This window comes from Capra hircus, chromosome 17, assembly GCF_001704415.2.
Source record: "Capra hircus breed San Clemente chromosome 17, ASM170441v1, whole genome shotgun sequence".
NCBI classification, from domain to species: domain Eukaryota; kingdom Metazoa; phylum Chordata; class Mammalia; order Artiodactyla; family Bovidae; genus Capra; species Capra hircus.
Genome location: NC_030824.1, coordinates 5,497,734 through 5,514,352, shown reverse-complemented (window position 1 = coordinate 5,514,352; position 16,619 = coordinate 5,497,734). Strand labels below are relative to the sequence as shown.

Genomic DNA, 16,619 nt, shown 5'->3' with positions numbered 1-16,619 from the left:
TCATGGCTGCAGTCACCATCTGCAGTGATTTTGGAGCCCAAAAAAATAAAATCTGCCACTGTTTCCAGCAGCCCGTATGTGTAGACAGTTTCTAGGGATAGACAGAGGCACACAACCAAAAGAGCAGCATGCCAGGAATTTGGCTCACTTTCAGAAAACCTTCTCTTGGCCTCAGTAATTGAAGGGAGGTATGTGCCAGTCACTCAGTCATGTTCCACTCTTTGTGACTCTATGGACTGTAGCCCACCAGCCTCCTCTGTCCATGGAATTCTTCAGCCAAGGATACTGGAGTAAGTAGCCATTCCTTTTTCCAGGGAGTCTTCCCAACCCAGGGATCGAACCTGGGTATACCTGCTGCTTTGGAGGCAGATTCTTTACCATCTGAGCCGCCATGGAAGCCCAGTTGAAGGAAAAACCAAACCAAATCATGTTACATGGGATCAGCATCTGAGGCCGTCTCAGCCTTAGCACTGTAAATGGGTGCAGCTGCTGAGATAAGGGTTCACGGGCTAGAATCTCACGTAGGAGGTGATCCCAGGAAGCCCTGGGAGGGGCATGGGGAAGGAAGGCAGCCCTAAGAGCCTGTCACCAAAACCAGCTCCTTCTGCAGGCAGCTGGGGCTCCACTCTGCTAGAGGCCTCTGGGGGTCAGCAGAGCACAGCCTGGAGCCGCTGCTGCTGCTACTGCTACTAAGTCACGTCAGTCGTGTGCGACCCCATAGACAGCAGCCCACCCGGAGCCACTGCTCTCAAAAGGCCTTACCTTCAGTCCCTGGGTCAGGAAGATCATGGCAACCCACTCCAGTGTTCTTGCCTGGAGACTCCCATGGACAGAGGAGCCTGGTGGGCTACAGTCCATGGGGTCGCAAAGAGTCGGGCACAACTGAGCAACTAACGCTTTCAAACTTGCAGTCACTGGTTGAGGGCTGGGGATGTTTGTTCCGTGGCACGTCCAGCCACACCCTGTGCTTGAGCAAATGCCCGTGCGAGCAAAGGCCCCCAGCAGAGGGAGCACAGGAAGCCCCGGGGCAGACGGTGGCGCAGCGGCAGCCTTCCTGCTCTGGCCCACCCACCACGCTGCCTTCTGAAGTGCGGCCCTGTTGCGTTTTGACTTGACGTACAGCCCACATGTGTGCTCAGGCCAGGTCTGAAATGTGAGATATTGGGGATACCAGAGCTGCCCCTAACCCCATGCCATGACTGGAGGGTCCAGGGACCTAGACTCAAGTGCTGGCTCAGCCATTTACGCCTGTGACTCAGGGCAGGGCGGTTCCCCTCTCTGGGTCTTGGTGGCCTCTGCTGTAAATCAGGCCTAACAGCCTTCAGCCTGCACACCTCCCAAGACAGCTGGGAGATGAGCCAGGCTCATTCAGCCGTCCTCCCGCTCCGTGTGGACACGCCCAGGTGTGCATTCCTCGGGGAGATGCACAGACTGTTTTTCACTGAGCAGAACTACAGAACTGGTGTCTGCAGGTAGTTCTTTCATAGAGAACTGTTTCAAGGGTGGGCAGCCCCGTCAGACAACATTGTATTTATGTAAATCCGGCCACACGCAGGCAGGTGTGAGGCCAGCGGTTACTGATACGTATTTTTCTGTGTGTCATGGGCCCTGAAGGCAAGCCCCCCGCTTCCTCTGGTGTTCCGCTGGAGGGGAGGCTTGCTGCGTCAGAGTTGAGGAAGTATGCTGCAGTACTGCATGCCACGGGCAATTTAAGAGATTCTCAAGGGGAATTTTAAGCCTTTGACTCTGATTTTTCGCTCCATTCTGGTTTCAGAACAATATCCCTGTATGAGAGAAGGCTCTTCTGCACGGGCCCAGGGTCGGCACACTGAAAGCTGAAGTCAGGAGGCGCTGAGTTCAGATCTCGCGTCTGCCCGTTACCAGCCACGAGACCTCAGAAGGTCGCTCTCTTTGTGGCTCAGTGTTCTTGTAAGCAGACCCTGGCTGCTCTGGTGCCCATGTTCCCGTCCAGTCTGCCTTCTCCCTGCCACAGGTGCCAGCCCAGGGTTCTAAGCCCCCTCTGAGAAGGCCTGGCCTCCACCCGGCTCTGTACAAAGATGTAGGGACCCATGGGGTTGGGTTTGGCGCCTGGCCAGCCTTCAGGGGGCTGGAAGCAGAAACGGGTTTTTCCCGGCAAGGCTCACGTGTACCTCCTGGGTTTCACCAGCAGGATGCTGCGCAGAGCACTTGGAAATATACCCCTTAAGTCAGGCGGGACTTAAAGGCCTGCCCCGTCCACTTCCAGCTCCTCTTTTCAGACACAGCCATCGCTGAGCCCCTTCGTGAGCACTTGTAGCTCCGCAAGGCTATGGGTCACAGCAGGCAGGGTCTGGAGACCGTTTCAGAGGGTGGCAGTGGAGGTGATGGGGCAGGAGAGGGGCAGGGCGTCAGCCGCCTGGACAGTCGTGTTCTGTTGAGTTCACTTTCAGCCCCATCCCAGGAAGAGGATGTCTCATTCAGGGCTAGTAGCCTGTAACGCTTCTCTGTAATGCTTGCTAATCTCCATTATTTTTAGCAAAGAGAAAGCAGACCTCAGGCTCCCAGGTGACTGTATCTAATTAGAATCTAATGGTATCTCTGTACGCACGTTGTATTTATTTCTGCCTTCTGTTTGTGACAAGTGATGGGGGTGTTGGTTCAAAGACTAGCCCCACCCCATACTCGGGGCGGTAGGGGTGGGCAGGGAGAGACTGAAGAAGCAGCCCTTCCAAATGGGAGTGTGGCAGGTGTAACACACAAGGCAACTGACACATGAGGCTTGTCTTGGGCGCTGCAAGGTGGGTGGGTCTCCGCCCCTGCCCTCCAGAATCTTAGGAGTTTATTGAGGGGCCGGCACTGGGCTGGGTCACAGAGCCCTTCTGGACGGCCTCAGAAGCGCCCTGCTGTCTCAAGGCTGCATCCCTGTAACAGTGCCCACTGCGGGAGTGGAGAGGGCTGGGTGGACATTTCAGGGGCAGGGAAAGGGTGAGGCCCCTCCAGTTGCCCAGGGCCAGCTCACAGGCCACCCGGGTGCCACATCCTCTCAGTGACCACCCTCAAAAAATGGGCTCTCAGTTAAGATAGCGCTATATAACATTTCCTTTCACTAGGTACTTACAGAAAGTGAAAAGGTCAGTGATTCCACATCAAAGAAAGTCTTACCTAGGGTCATAATATTCTCAAGGTGATATTGAAAGAGACTTCCCTGGTGGCTCAGATGATAAAGAATCCACCTGCAATGCAGGAGACCTGGGTTCAGTCCTTGGGTTGGGAAGGTCTCCTGGAGAATGGAATGGCTACCTGCTCCAGTATTTCTGCCTAAAGAATCCCATGGGCAGAGGAGCCTGGCAGGCTACAGTCCGTATTGATTTTGGGGAAATAGTTCTTCCATTTAGCCTGATTTCTGGTAACTTTTCTGAATCAGTTTTCTCATCAGTAAAATAGGAATGATACTGCTTTTAGGACTTTTGTGAAGATTCAGTAATAATAATAAGTAGTTAAGGCTTGTAGGTACTGATTTTTTTCTGTGTCACACCTGGAACTCTAAGACAGGTGTTTTGACTCCAAAAGCCATGAGCCAAACAAAGATGCCGTTGAACTAAATGGGGTCAGTGAGTGCAGCTGCTACCGCTCTCGTTACTGTCTTTGCCGTCATCACATCGTCCCCTCCACCATCCTCACCACATAATCACCACCATCGTTCTTACCTTCTTGATCATTTTTTAAACTGGCAGGACTTTTTTACTAGCCACGTCACCTCTCTGGATCTGTTTTATTATATGTAAAATGGGAATTATTTCTAAAACGGAGGTAATAACGTTCTTGAGAGAATCAGCACTGAGTGCCTGGTGTAGGAGGACCTTGATAAGCAGCGGCCCGCGCTCCGTCTTCTTGGGCTTCCCTGGTGGCTCAGCTGGTAAAGAATCCGCCTGCGATGCAGGAGGCTTTGGTTCAATCCCTGGGTGGGGAAGATCCCCTGGAGAAAGAAATGGCAACCCACTCCAGGTGGATATTGTCAAAGCCCCAGATAAGGTCTTTTCCCAAACTTCCGAATCTTTCTTAAACCAGGCAGATTCTTTAAGATGTCTGTTTGAGGAATGATACCCTTATGATCTTTTTCTGATGGATTGAGAAGTCTCTGTTGGCAGCTGTGATTCTTATTTCAAAGAAAGAAACACAGATATGGGAAGATAGGAGATGGGAGAAAATTATTTTAAGTAGAACTGTAGTTTGCCATAGTAAATCATTAAATTTTAAAATTTGGATTACAAAATTAGTACAGAACCACTGCAGAAAGCGTTTGAATCTATCTCCTTTTCCTTATTTACATAGCAGCTTAGAGTGATTTACACACTTGATGCCATACTACAGTGTGATTTTTTCTAGTCCTTTTCATTTAACGTTACCATATAAGCATTGCCCGTGTTGCATAGGTTTTGTTGCTGACGTTAGTGGCATTGTGATAGCCCATAGAGAGGGCACTATTTTTAATTGTTTTGGAAAAGTGAACAGTGCAGCTGGCAGGGCAGTAGGACAGATGTGTCTCCTGGGAAGGCTGGCTCCTGCCCAAGGCCGTCAGCTGGGGCCAGGCCTCAGCTGCTCGGGCTCCTGCTGGGGGTGGGTGGCCCAGAGGCTGGGAGGTGGCGAGATTCTCCAAGGTTTTCTTGGACGCCTACCCATCGCCCGCCCAGGACCTCACCGCTCTCCTCTGCTCTGTCCCTTGCACAGTGGGCCGGAAGCAGTTCATGCGCTTTGAGTGGGCCAGCCACGCAGCAGAGGCCTTGGGCTGCGAGTACGAGGAGCTGAACACGGCCACTTTCAAGCACCACTTGCGACAGATCATCGCGCAGGTGACGTCTGGGCCGAGCCGGCGGAGCCTGGAGGATGAAGAAGCCGGCTCAGGTACCATACCGCGGCCTCCCTGGGTGGGCTGGGTCCCTGCAGAGCCACCCTCTGGGGACACACCAGCATCCTTTCACTGTTCATCAAGGATTTATTGAGGGTCTACTATATGTAGACCTTCGAGGTGCAAACGAAGCTGCTTCTCTGGAAATGGACTTGGCCCCTTCCTGCATAGTGCTCTGTCCTGGTCAGAGGCTGCTGAAACCTAGGAGGGGGCCTGTGCTGCCAAGAGGGGGCACTAAGGATGGTGCCAGGGACCATGGCATCTCCACTGGGTGTGGTCTCTGCTGACCCCACTCTAGGTAGGAGACTGACCTGCCAGGACAGAAATGAGGCCAAGGTGGTTGGTCTGGCAGGGAGGACAGTAGATAAGGTCAGAGAGCTCACAGAATAGTCTATTCAGCCTGAGGGAAGCCATGGAGGGGTGCAGGCAGGGGAATGGCACTATTGGTTTACTCTGCGTGAAGCCCAGCCTGGGTGAAGAGCAAGGAGTGGGTGGGAACCGCTGCAGCCCACCCTGGTGAGGTGACGGAGGCTGGGCAAGGGATGGGCAGACAGATGGGCGGAGGTGGGCCAGCTCAGGTCTAGTTTACAGTTAGGGCTGTTGGCGTGAGCCCTGGGCAGAAGCAAGGGGCCAGGACGCCTTCTAGGGCTTGAGTCCGAGCAGCTGGAGGAACGCGGGCGCTTGGAACTCACGTGGAGCGGGGCAAGCAGGAGCACACTTACACGGCGCCTGCACGGGCGCGTCTGCTGAGTCCCGGGTCTGCAGCCTCGGCCGCCAGATACTCCGGCTGCAGGAGGCGAGGGCAGAGGACCCCTCAGAGCCCCGGGCGTCTCTGAGAACTCTCCAAGAGGAGCTCTCTGGAGACTGCAGAGTCTGGGCTTAGTGGGAAGCACTGTTTTGAACTGTGGTTTTAGCATCGTCTGTTAGAGGCCCCTTGGAGCCACAGGGCTGCTCCTCCTGCCAGGGACTTCAGCTTGACGGCTGATGTCGTGGACTTCACTGCCATCCAGTCCTGTGCTCTGGTGTAAGCTGGGGTCTGCCTAATAGTTACGCCTCCTCTCTGACACGGGTGCACATGTACAGGCACACGCTTGTACCGTGTACAGGCATGTGCACACAAGCACGTGTGCACACATCTGCACTGTCACACGCACAGCACACACGTGCACACAGTGCATATATGCACATACACACACGCACAGAAGCAGTTACATGCATGCACTGCTTGGTGAAGCTGAGTCAACCTCGCAGGCTGAGATCTCAAGGGTAGATGTTAAGCAGGCAGGGGACCAGCAGGCTTGAGAGAGATGCTGGGAGGCTGTGGGTTGCCTAGCAACGACCCAGGTTGCAGGTGGAGTTAAAGCAGGGACGGGAAATGCTTTGGGGCTGCAGCGGGCAGCCTGGAATGTACAAGCAAAACTATTTCTCCAAGCCCTAGGGCCTGCAAATTTGCAAACTGTGTTTCCAGTTCCGTGGCTGGAACCAACACCTAAGGGTCAGTATTTGAGATACGAGCCCCACTCCTTACCCCACTCTGTTCAGTGCCCCTTAATCAGGCTGGCTGTTCTAATGGGACCCATGCGTGTTTATACAAAATTGAGGCCACCATTGTAATAGTTTTCCAAGTTTTTTTTATTCCTCCTAACACTATATGCAGGCACTTTTCCATCTCATTCAATATTTTTCCAGACCTACTTGAAGTATTCTATTATATGGTTGGACTACAAATTATCTATCCCATTTGCTATTTTTTAGATATTCGAGCTGTCTTGGAAAAGTGATTTTCTGCCAATTTAATGAACAATTGGGAGAATGTATGTACCTAGAAATCTTTGTTTCTCTGCATATTTCAATACAATAAAATCCTAAGAGTAAAGTTATTAAGTCCAACATGTTACGGCTTCTGCTGTGAAACTGCCAAATTTCCCCCTAGAAAGAGGGAACAATAGATATTTACTGAGTACTGTGTGTCAGAAATTGGAATTTGGAGCCAACAGACTCAGAATCAGTCCCCATCCTTGGGGTGCTCTCGGTAGGGGGCAGGGTGGGAGACACAGACTAGCAAAATAAGCAGAAAGTGAAGATGCGCTGCGGTCAGTGCTCTAAGACTAGGGCCCGTGTGTCCCCGGGGGCTCAGGCACTTCGCTCAGCAGAACGTCTTCCGGCTTCATCCGTGGTGGTGCAAATGGCAGGGTTCCCTTCTTTTTCACTTTTAAATAACATGCTACTCATATCTGAAATCTAAAATAGTCCAGCTTACAGAGACACAGAGTAGAGTGGTGGTCACTGGGACAGGGGTAGAGTGGGGGGAAAGGAGGCATTTTGATCACAGAGTACATAGTTTCATTCAGTCAAGATGAAAAACCCTGGAGGACAGACAAATGAAGCGATCAGTAGATGAACATGTCCTCTGTACAACAGAGTGCCTGCAGTTTGCAGTAATGTATTCTGTATGTAAAAATGTGTTAATATTATGTTGAAAGTTCCTCTCTCTCCCCCTCAGAGGTGATGGTTATGTTTATGGCGTATCTGTGGTGATGATGTCATGGGTTTATGCTTCAAACTTATCAGGATGTATGATTAAAATTGTACAGGTTTTTTGGTATGTCAATCGTATCTCAGTTTGAAAAGTAAATTTTTCAAAAAAGCAAGGGGGCGTCCCTGGTGGTCCCGTGGGTTAAGACTCTACTTTCAGTACCAGGGGCATGGGTTCTATCCTTGGTCAAGGAACTAAGATCCCACATGCTGCGTGTAACAGCCAATAATAATAACAACAATGATAATAATAAGGGAGTCTGCAAACACCATTTACTTTCCAAGTAGCCCTGTGAGACTTAACCTAACTCAGTGCCATTTGGCCCTCAGTGTCTTTAGCAGTGAAATGGGCATACCTACCTCCATAAAATAAAAATAAAGATTTTTTTTAAAAAAGGCAAGATAGTCCTGAGAATTGGCCTAATGGGTTCGTGGCAGTGGTTACGGCTGGCTTCCCTGAGGAGGTGACATTGGCTTGAGTCCTGAGGGATGACCAGGAGATCACAATGGAGGCGAGGTAGGGTCAGGCCACACAGGACCCTGGAGGACCTGACAAGACACTTGAACTTGATCCTAAGGACGTGAGTAATTTCAGCAGCAGGGTGGTGTGTGTGTGTGTGGTGGAAGGTTCTCTAAGGCCAGCAGTGACGTCCCTGGCAAGGTCCTGACCGCGGGATGCCCACCCTCCTCTCCTCCCCACTGCAGGGCTCAAGATGACGGGCGTGGAGTGTGTGGAGGGCATGGCCTCCGGCCTGTACCAAGAGGTCTTTGCCGCCGTGGTCTCGCTCATCAACAGGTAACAGCAACCTTCCCTCTGGTATAGAGGTGGTCTCTTTGCAGCACATGAATGAGCCCAAGCCTGGGGAGTTTAGCAGAGTGGGGTTCTGTTGAGCTGGAGAGTGGGTTTTTGAGCTGGATGGTGCTGGCTTTAGGGCTGTGTGACTTTGGCAAATCAGCTCACCTCTCTGACCTCCCCTTGTGCATCTGTGAAATATTCAATAGGTCTGTTCCCCAGGGTCACTGCAGATATTAAAGTAGTCAATAAGGGACTCCTCTGGTGGTCCAGTGGTTAAGAATCCGCGCTTCCATTGCAGAGGGCACAAGTTCAGCCCTTGATCAGAGAACTAAGATCCTGCATGCCGCGTAGTACAGCTAAAAAGTAAATAAATAAAAATAAATTTAATAGGAAATCAATAAAAGATAAATTTAAAAATATCTGTGAACAACTCTTCCTAAATTGTGATCATAAAACGCTGCAGATTTCTGCAGGTAATACTACTGGGAGCCTGTGTTCTCGATCATGGGGAGTGCCTCTCTGAACCCTGGGAAATCTAAGCAGTTCCCGGTGGGGCCGATCCAGAGCTTGCACAAGGGCTTCCCCTCCTCCTCCGTGTAAGTGGGAGGCGTCATTAGGCTTCCGACATCCTGTTCAAGGGGTGAGGCTGGTGCGTAGCAACAGCGCAGCTGGGGTTCTCTGTGGGCATAGAGTCGGCTCCCTCTCTTCCTGCTGGAGTAATTACCCTCTGAGATCGCAGACACATTATCTAGAAACCAGGGGATCGTGCATGCTCAGGGGAAGAAGCATTTATCGGTGAATTGCAGGAAGCAGGTGGCTGCTTCCTGGTTGGCTCTGGTGTTCTGGGAGCCCGAATCCGGGAAATGGGTGTATTGGTGATGACGACACTTGCCTGTCCTGCTATTTACGAGCACCTAGCGGGCGTCTGGCTTTCTGAACATTAACTCACTTAATCTTCAAGCATGTCTGTGTGGTGTGTCTTATTGGCCCCATTTTATAGATGGAAAACCTCAGCAAATAACAGCGAAACGCTTGAGTTCAAACTTAGGCCTCTCCAAAGCATATAACTGTTCATGCTGATGGGAATAATAGCAAAAAACACTGAGCGCTTACCACGTTCAGAGCCATGGACGTTTTATCACACCTAGCCCTCCCACCAGCCTTCTGAGTTTGTCTCCATCATTAGCCCCTTCCACGGCGGACGTTCAGAGACATAGTGCGACTCTGCCAAGACACACAGCCCCACTATGGCTGAGCGAGGGTTGGAACCCACATGTGACTCTGTAAAGTCTCTTAACTCTTGGTTTTTGATGCAAATAGTCTCTTCTCCATCCACCCTCATAGGTTTGTCAAGAGGATCCAGGGAGGTGAAGCTTGAGAGAACTTTGTAAACTGAGGCAGATATTGAACAAAGTTGTTTTTCTGATGCCACATGTCACTAAGAAAGAAAAGGAGGCTCTAGTCCTAATGTTATAGCAAATTTGTGGTGCAGCCTTAAGCAAGTATTTTATCCAGTCTTGGCCTGGTGGAGAGAGCTTGTGTCCTAATGGCCTGCAATGTCCAGGGGAGGCACATTCCATACTTCAGCTTTTTTTTTCTTTGCAGCCCCTGGGTCTTCCTATTCATCCCTCCCACCATTTAACATTGGGGGAAACCCATGCTCAGAGAGGTTAAATGACTTTCCCAAAGTCACACAGCCCACAGGTAGTGTGTTCTGCTGGGTCTGCAGACCTGCCCAGCATGCTGCCCTGGTTTCTCCATCTCTGTGATGGGGGAGCAGGGGGCCTGGACCAGAAGGGCTCTAAGATTCCACGTCCTCCCGGGGCCCCTCTCCTTTCCCCCCGCAGATCCTTCTCCTCCCACCACCTCTCCATGGCCTCCATCATGGTGGTGGACTCTCCAGGCTTTCAGAACCCCCGGCACCAGAGCAAAGACCGGGCCGCCACCTTCGAGGAGCTGTGCCACAATTACGCTCATGAGCGCCTGCAGCTGCTTTTCTACCAGCGGACCTTTGTCTTGGCGCTGCAGCGATTCCGGGAGGTATGGCTGGGCTGGGTTGGGGCTTCTGGGTACTCATCCTGCATTTAGCTTCATGCTGTCTGGTCCAGCACTGATTAAAACCCAAACTCCAGGCCTCACTGCCAGGGCCTCTGCTCCTCCCCCGTCTCCCTCTGTCTCCCATGGCCTCTTCAGTTCAGAGCTTGGGGCTCCTCAGGCCCTGCTCCCACAGCTAACCCTTGTTTGGGCTGAACAGTTCCTCTTCACCCACACACCCGAGCTGAACCGTTCTCCAGCAATTAGGTTGCACCCTTCATGCCCGGCTATGGGTGAAAATCGTGGGTTTTGCACAGTCTCTGGATCATAACGTGGGAGCACCCAGCAAAGGTGGATATGCAGCAGCCCTCCAAGGAGGCTCTGCATGCAAGTCAGGAAACCTGTTCAGGCTCATTCCTGCATGCCTGCCTTTACTTATGTTAAAAAAAATTGAACTGTAGCATTTACACAGACAAGTGCCTAAATCCAGAGTGTACGTCTCGTCTCGGTGAATTTGTCCAGCTGAGCACACTCACGCAGCTACCACCCAGGGGAGAGGAGAGTATCGCCAGCATCCCGGATGGCCCCTGGCATCTACTCCCTCCTTCCTCCCTGGTGTTACCACACCTCCTAAAGACCCTGTTTTGAACATTTGATGAAGTGGTCTAGAAAATGCCTAATCTGTATTAGGCATTCCACACGTGGTAGCATCCATCATATTTTCCCCCATAATATTTCACTTTATTTAAAACACATTCTTTATTTAAAAACTGGCAAGTGTGAATGAGTGTCCAGAAGCAGAAAATACCACCTCCTTTACCCCAGCCCCCAGAGGCAACCCCTGTTCCCTGTGTCAGCATCTCACACCAGCCATTTCCCCGTACACGGCCTTCTCTGTAGATTTCACGTCCATCTGTACGCGATTCTGTTGTTTACTTTTTCCTCGTAGCATTATGTCGTTCACATTCCCTCCCACCATTCACAGATCTTAGAAAGGATGCCTGTCTCTGGTTATGTCAGATTCTATCTCAGCTCTCCTTTGGACCCCTGGGTGATTCCCACATTTGTTCAGTAGCCAAGTCGTGTCTGACTCTTCGCAGACACGACTGCCCATGGACTGCAGCACACCAAGCTTCCTGTCCCTTACCATCTCCCGGAGTCTGCCTGGGAGATTTCCACATCTATGCTGTTACAGACAACACCGTGATGAGTATCTTTGAACATAGCATGGTCTGGACATTTCTGATTACTTTTGTATGCCAGCTGTTATTTCCCAGAGTTTGTTTGCTCTCTCCAGCACTCAGCCCAGCACTTATTGGGTGCTCAGTAAATATTAGAAGGGTCTGCACTGAGTCGTCAGTTCCTGACAACCTCACCGTGATTGCTGACAGCCCTGCAGGATGGACAGTATTAAGATGCTCTTGGGATCCTGGTCTGTATCCTTTCTTCTCGTACCAAGGCTAAAAGGATAGAAACAAAGAACCTGATTAAACATGGGCAAAGGGCTTCCCTGGTGGCTCAGTGGTAAAGAATCCACCTGCCAATGCAGGAGGCACGGGTTCAATCCCTGGTCTAGGAAGATCCCATGTGTCTTGGAGCAGCGAAGCCCGCACGCCACATCTGCTGAGCCTGTGCTCTTGAGCCTGGCAGGCTCAACTGTTGAAACACGCACAGCCTAGAGCCCACGCTCCGCAACAGAAGCCACTGCAGTGAGAAGCCCGCGCAACTAGAGTAGCCCCTGTGTGCTGCAGCTGAGAAAAGTCCATGCAGCCACAAAGACTCAGCACAACCCAAGATAAATTAATTAAGATTTTTAAACAGGCAAAGGAATTGAATAGCTATTTCTCCAAAGCAGATAAGCAAATGGCCCATAAACACATGAAAAGATGTTCAGCATCACTAGTTTAGGGAAATGTGAATCAAAACCACATTGAGATACCGTTTCACACCCACTAAATTGAAAAATAAACAAAAAATAAGAACTGCTGGGGAAGATGTAGAGGAGCTGGAACCCATGTGGACTGCTGGGAATAAAGAGTGGTGCAGCTGCCGTGGAAAACAGTATGGTGTTTTCTCAGAAAATTAAAAATAGAACCACCATTTGATCCAGAAATTCCACTTCTGGGTATCTACCCTAAAGGATTCCAAGCAAGGTCTCAAAGAGAGATTTGTACACCCGTGTTCATGACAGCATTACTCGTAATAGCCAAAAGGTGGGAGCAACGCAAGTGTCCATCAGCGAATGAATGGATAAGCATACGTTCAGTTTTCATACAAGGGGCTGTCATTCAACTATGAAAAGGAAGGAAATTCTGACACAAGCTGTGACTGGATGAACCTTGAGAACACTGTACTGAGTGCAGCAACTCAGTCACAGAAGGACAAATCCTGTATGATCTGCTCATGTGAGATGCTTAAAGCGGTCACATTCATAGAGACAGAAACGGGGAGAGGGAAACAGGGAGCTCGTGTTTACTGGATGCCGAGTTTCAGTTTTGCAAGATGGAAAGTTTTGGAGCTGGATGGTGGTGAAGGGTACACAACAATGTCAATGTGCTTTATGCTGATGAGCTGTGCCCTTAAAAATGATTTAAATGCAGACTTCCCGGGGGTCCAGAGGCTAAGGTGCTACACTCCCAATGCGGGGACCCAGGTTTGGTCCCTGGTCAGGGACTAGGGGCTTCCCTGGTGGCTCAGACGGTAAAGAATCCGCCAGCAGTGCGGAGGACCTGGTTCGGGAAGATCCCTTGGAGGAGGCCGTGGTAGCCTACCCCAGTATTCTTGCCTGGAGAATCACCATGCACAGAGGAGCCTGGCGGGCTATAGTCCATGGGGTCACAAAGAGTCGGACACGACTGAGCGCAGCACAGGGCAGGGGCAGGGAGACTAGACCCCACACGCCACAACCAAGACACTGCGCCACCAAATAAATAAATAGTTTAAATGGTAAATTTTATGCTGCGTGTATGCTACCACTATCAAAAATAACAATAAAAAGAGGCCAAGGTGTGATGACTAAAGCCCTCACTTCTCTTAAACCTCCTCCAGAAGCTCCTTCCCCTCAGCTCGCAGAAGGAACTAATACTGAACTTGTGTGACTTTCTAGGAAGATGTTCCTGTGCAGTTTGACCTCCCGGAGTCATCCCCGGGGACCACAGTGGCCGTGGTGGACCAGACTCCCTCGCAGGTAACCCAGGGCCCTGTGAACCAAGGCTCTCAGATGCCTCTCGGGCTTTTTATCGAAATAGTGGCGGATTGGGGTCTTTGAGCTACTAGATCACAGCTCTGTTCACACCTCAAATGACCCACAGAGTGTTCAAAACACTGACCCTGGGGACCCCGTCCCAGCTTCTGTGTTGATTGGTCTGAGGGTGTGGCCTAGACAACCAGCATTTCAGTCCCATCAGGTTGAGAGTCTGAGTCTGCGTCTTGGAACGCACTCACACCTGGAGCCTGTGGACGGAGCCATGGGGCTCCAGGGCTGGACCCAGTGACCTCCAGGCACTGTCACCTGGAAAGGTCAGGTGTTCAGACTAAGATGCTGCGCCCAGCAGAGACCAGGACAGTTGGGGGCCCCTGGGGATGGAGAATGGGGGTGATGCTGGATCCAGGCCGCTGAGCTCCCTGGAGGCAGACAGACTTTAGTTTGGGGGATCCCTGAGTCTTTGCCTCGCTCTCCCTGCCCCCAGAACCCACTGTGCTGACCCCTGATCTGCCGCTCTGCCTAGCCCTCTCTCAGCAGTCCATGACTGTCGCACTGGAATTTGCCCTCCCTCATTGCCCCACCCCCAACTCCCCCCCACCTGCTGTAAAAGAAAGGGCTCAGGCCGGGGAACTTGCCGGGCTCCAATCGGATCTTGGTGACCTTGGGCGCGTCACTTCTCTCTGAACCTCGGCTTTCTCATCACCCAAGTGGGAACAACAGGTAGTACCACTGGGTTGTCCTGAAGACCCGTGAGATCCAGGACAAACAGCCCCACAGGGTGGATGACACCCAGTAGGTGTCCTGCTGATCACATTTCTCCTGCACTTGGACACCTTTTCCCGGTTCCCTGGCTTCTCTCAGCTCGCAGCAGGCTGCACCTTGACCTGCAAAGCACTCTCGACCGTGAGCCCTGCCGGCCCTTCACGGCTGCTTCTGCTGCTCCCTGGTGCCTCGTGGGCTGGGTCCCTGTCCCTGTCCCTGTCCTGCTTCCTCCCTCCCTGGAAGGGGCGAGCCTGAGGGACCACCCAGACAGTGTGAGGAGGAAAAGATCCTGGTGTCCCCAGGACTCCTGGGCAGTGGCTGGAACAGCTGGGAGGGGCTGGCTATAGATTTCAGCTCCAGCAAGAGGCCATGGTGAAGACCCAGGATCCCGGGGACAGATCCACTTGTGCCTGGGCCTCTCCATGTGACCCTGGACCCCTCTCAGTGGGGTGTGGACTGATATTCCTGTGTCAGAGTGAGCAACTGTCCTGGTTTACCAGGGACGTTGCTGACCTTGGCATTGAAATCCTCATATCCTGGGAAGCCCTTGACCCTGGGCATACTGGGACCATTGGCCATCATACACATCACATTTCTTCTTTAACTGTTTGACACCATGTTCGGACGCATTAGCTCCCTGGGGACCCTTGGATAAGCCCTGCAGATCCCCAGGCCTCTCCCCGTTTCCCACGTGTGGAGATGCAAGGTCACCTGGAGGGTCTCTGATGCCAGTGCTGGATTTAACATTTCACATTTGTGTGGTTGAGGCAAGTTCACTTTCTCTAAGATGTTCTTGGTGCCTTTTTCCTCTCAAGATTTTACTGTAAAAAATAAGAGGACGTGATGGGGATGGGATTCATCCTTTCATGTTAGGCTGTGCACGAGGAGACCAGCTGCCCGTGTGGAGCCAGGGATGTGTGGTGGACAGAGGGCTCGCTCGGGTTAAACCCTCACCTTGGAGGACCGCGTTGTCAGTCTCCATTTTGCAGAAGGAGAGATGAGCCTCAGAGAGGGGCAGTAAGTTGCCCAGGGTCATCCAGGAGATGCAGACAGGCAGGATCCAGACCCTTGTAACCAAGAGATTGGTAGTCCTGTGGCTTCTCCACTAAGAGTCTGGGGGTGAGTGGAGCGTGGATCCAGAGCAGCACGTCTAAGTCATGATGCCTGGGCCACAGACCCCCGACTCCCTAGGTGGGACAAGAAGCCCAGGCCTGGCCTCTCTCGGGGGGCTCCTCAGTGTATCCTGGGTCTCCCGTCAGGTGCGCCTGCCAGCCGGAGGAGGTGCCGAGGACGCCAGGGGCCTGTTCTGGATCCTGGATGAGGAGGTCCGGGTGGAGGGCTCCCAGGACAGCGTGGTGCTTGAGCGCCTCTGTGCCGCCTCTGAGAAGCATGGAGCTGGAGCTGAAGGTGAGGGAGGGAGCCAGCGGGGGTGGGGGGGGGCTGCCGAGGCCTGCCCGGGAGTTGGCCTCTGTCCTTGAAGCCCTGATGAGGCCTGCACTGGGGGCTGTGCACCTGCCTGGGCGTGCGCGCATCCATCCGTGCATTCACCACGCGCTCTGAGCGGGCTCTAATCTACACGGAGGCAAACAGCTTGATGGGGCCCCTGTCTTTGCTGGGGAGCGGCACAGGAGGGAGAGGACAAGCTGACACATAAGTGCATGCAAGTCCGCTGAGCCTGAGATGGCAGACGGGCTTGCTGGTGGGCGTCAGGCAGACCTCACTTCTCTGGCAGCCAGGGGCTCTCAGGGGAGAGGCCTGCAGGTAAATCTGACGGAGAGCCAGGTATGCAGTGCAGGACAAACAGGGAGATGTCGTACGGGCTCAGACCTCCAGCCCTGGCAGGCCTCACAGAAAACATTGGTTTTAACCCAAGCAATGAGAAGCCATGTGGGATTCTAGGCAGTGGGAGCTATGGTCAGAGTCAAGTTCTAGAAGGTTCCCCAGACTGCATTGTGGAGACACGAGAGGAAGGCAGCTGGGAGGTGAGAGGAGCCGCCTCCCTGGGGTGGTGGGCAGACTCCGGAGTTACCGAGCACTGGCTGATGGGCTGGGTTGGTGAGAGGAGAAGTGCAGGGGAGTGGACGCTTGGAGCTGAAACTGAGTTCAGAGGCCATGGGGTTTGGCATCCATCAGCTTTCAGTTCAAGTCCATCTATTTGCAGTTTCACCAAATCAATCTCACAGCATTTTGAACAATGGAGATGGAGCTCGCCCTGGCTGCCTTCTCTCCAGAATTTCTGCTGCCTTGGTGGGGTGAGGGGATGTACCCGCAGAACTCGGTCATCAGCTGCCAAGCGCTGCAGTTGTTACTGACGAGGCCGAGGCTGTGATACAATGAAGAAAATCATCCCCGTCTTCCCAGGGGCTGGAGGAGTGCTGTGTGCACTCCATGCAGGGGCCGGG

General features: G+C 52.4%; 1 protein-coding gene across 4 annotated transcripts in view; it reads left to right on the top strand.

The window, feature by feature from the left end:
* Positions 1–16,619, top strand: part of MYO18B (myosin XVIIIB) — a 239,338-nt gene that overhangs the window by 56,258 nt on the left and 166,461 nt on the right. For all 4 annotated transcript variants that reach the window (XM_018061067.1, XM_018061070.1, XM_018061069.1 and 1 more), the window contains exons 13-17: positions 4,708–4,881; positions 8,126–8,216; positions 10,064–10,256; positions 13,357–13,437; positions 15,477–15,624. In XM_018061067.1, coding sequence (XP_017916556.1) covers positions 4,708–4,881; positions 8,126–8,216; positions 10,064–10,256; positions 13,357–13,437; positions 15,477–15,624 — 687 coding nt within the window. The remainder of the gene's footprint in view (positions 1–4,707; positions 4,882–8,125; positions 8,217–10,063; positions 10,257–13,356; positions 13,438–15,476; positions 15,625–16,619) is intronic.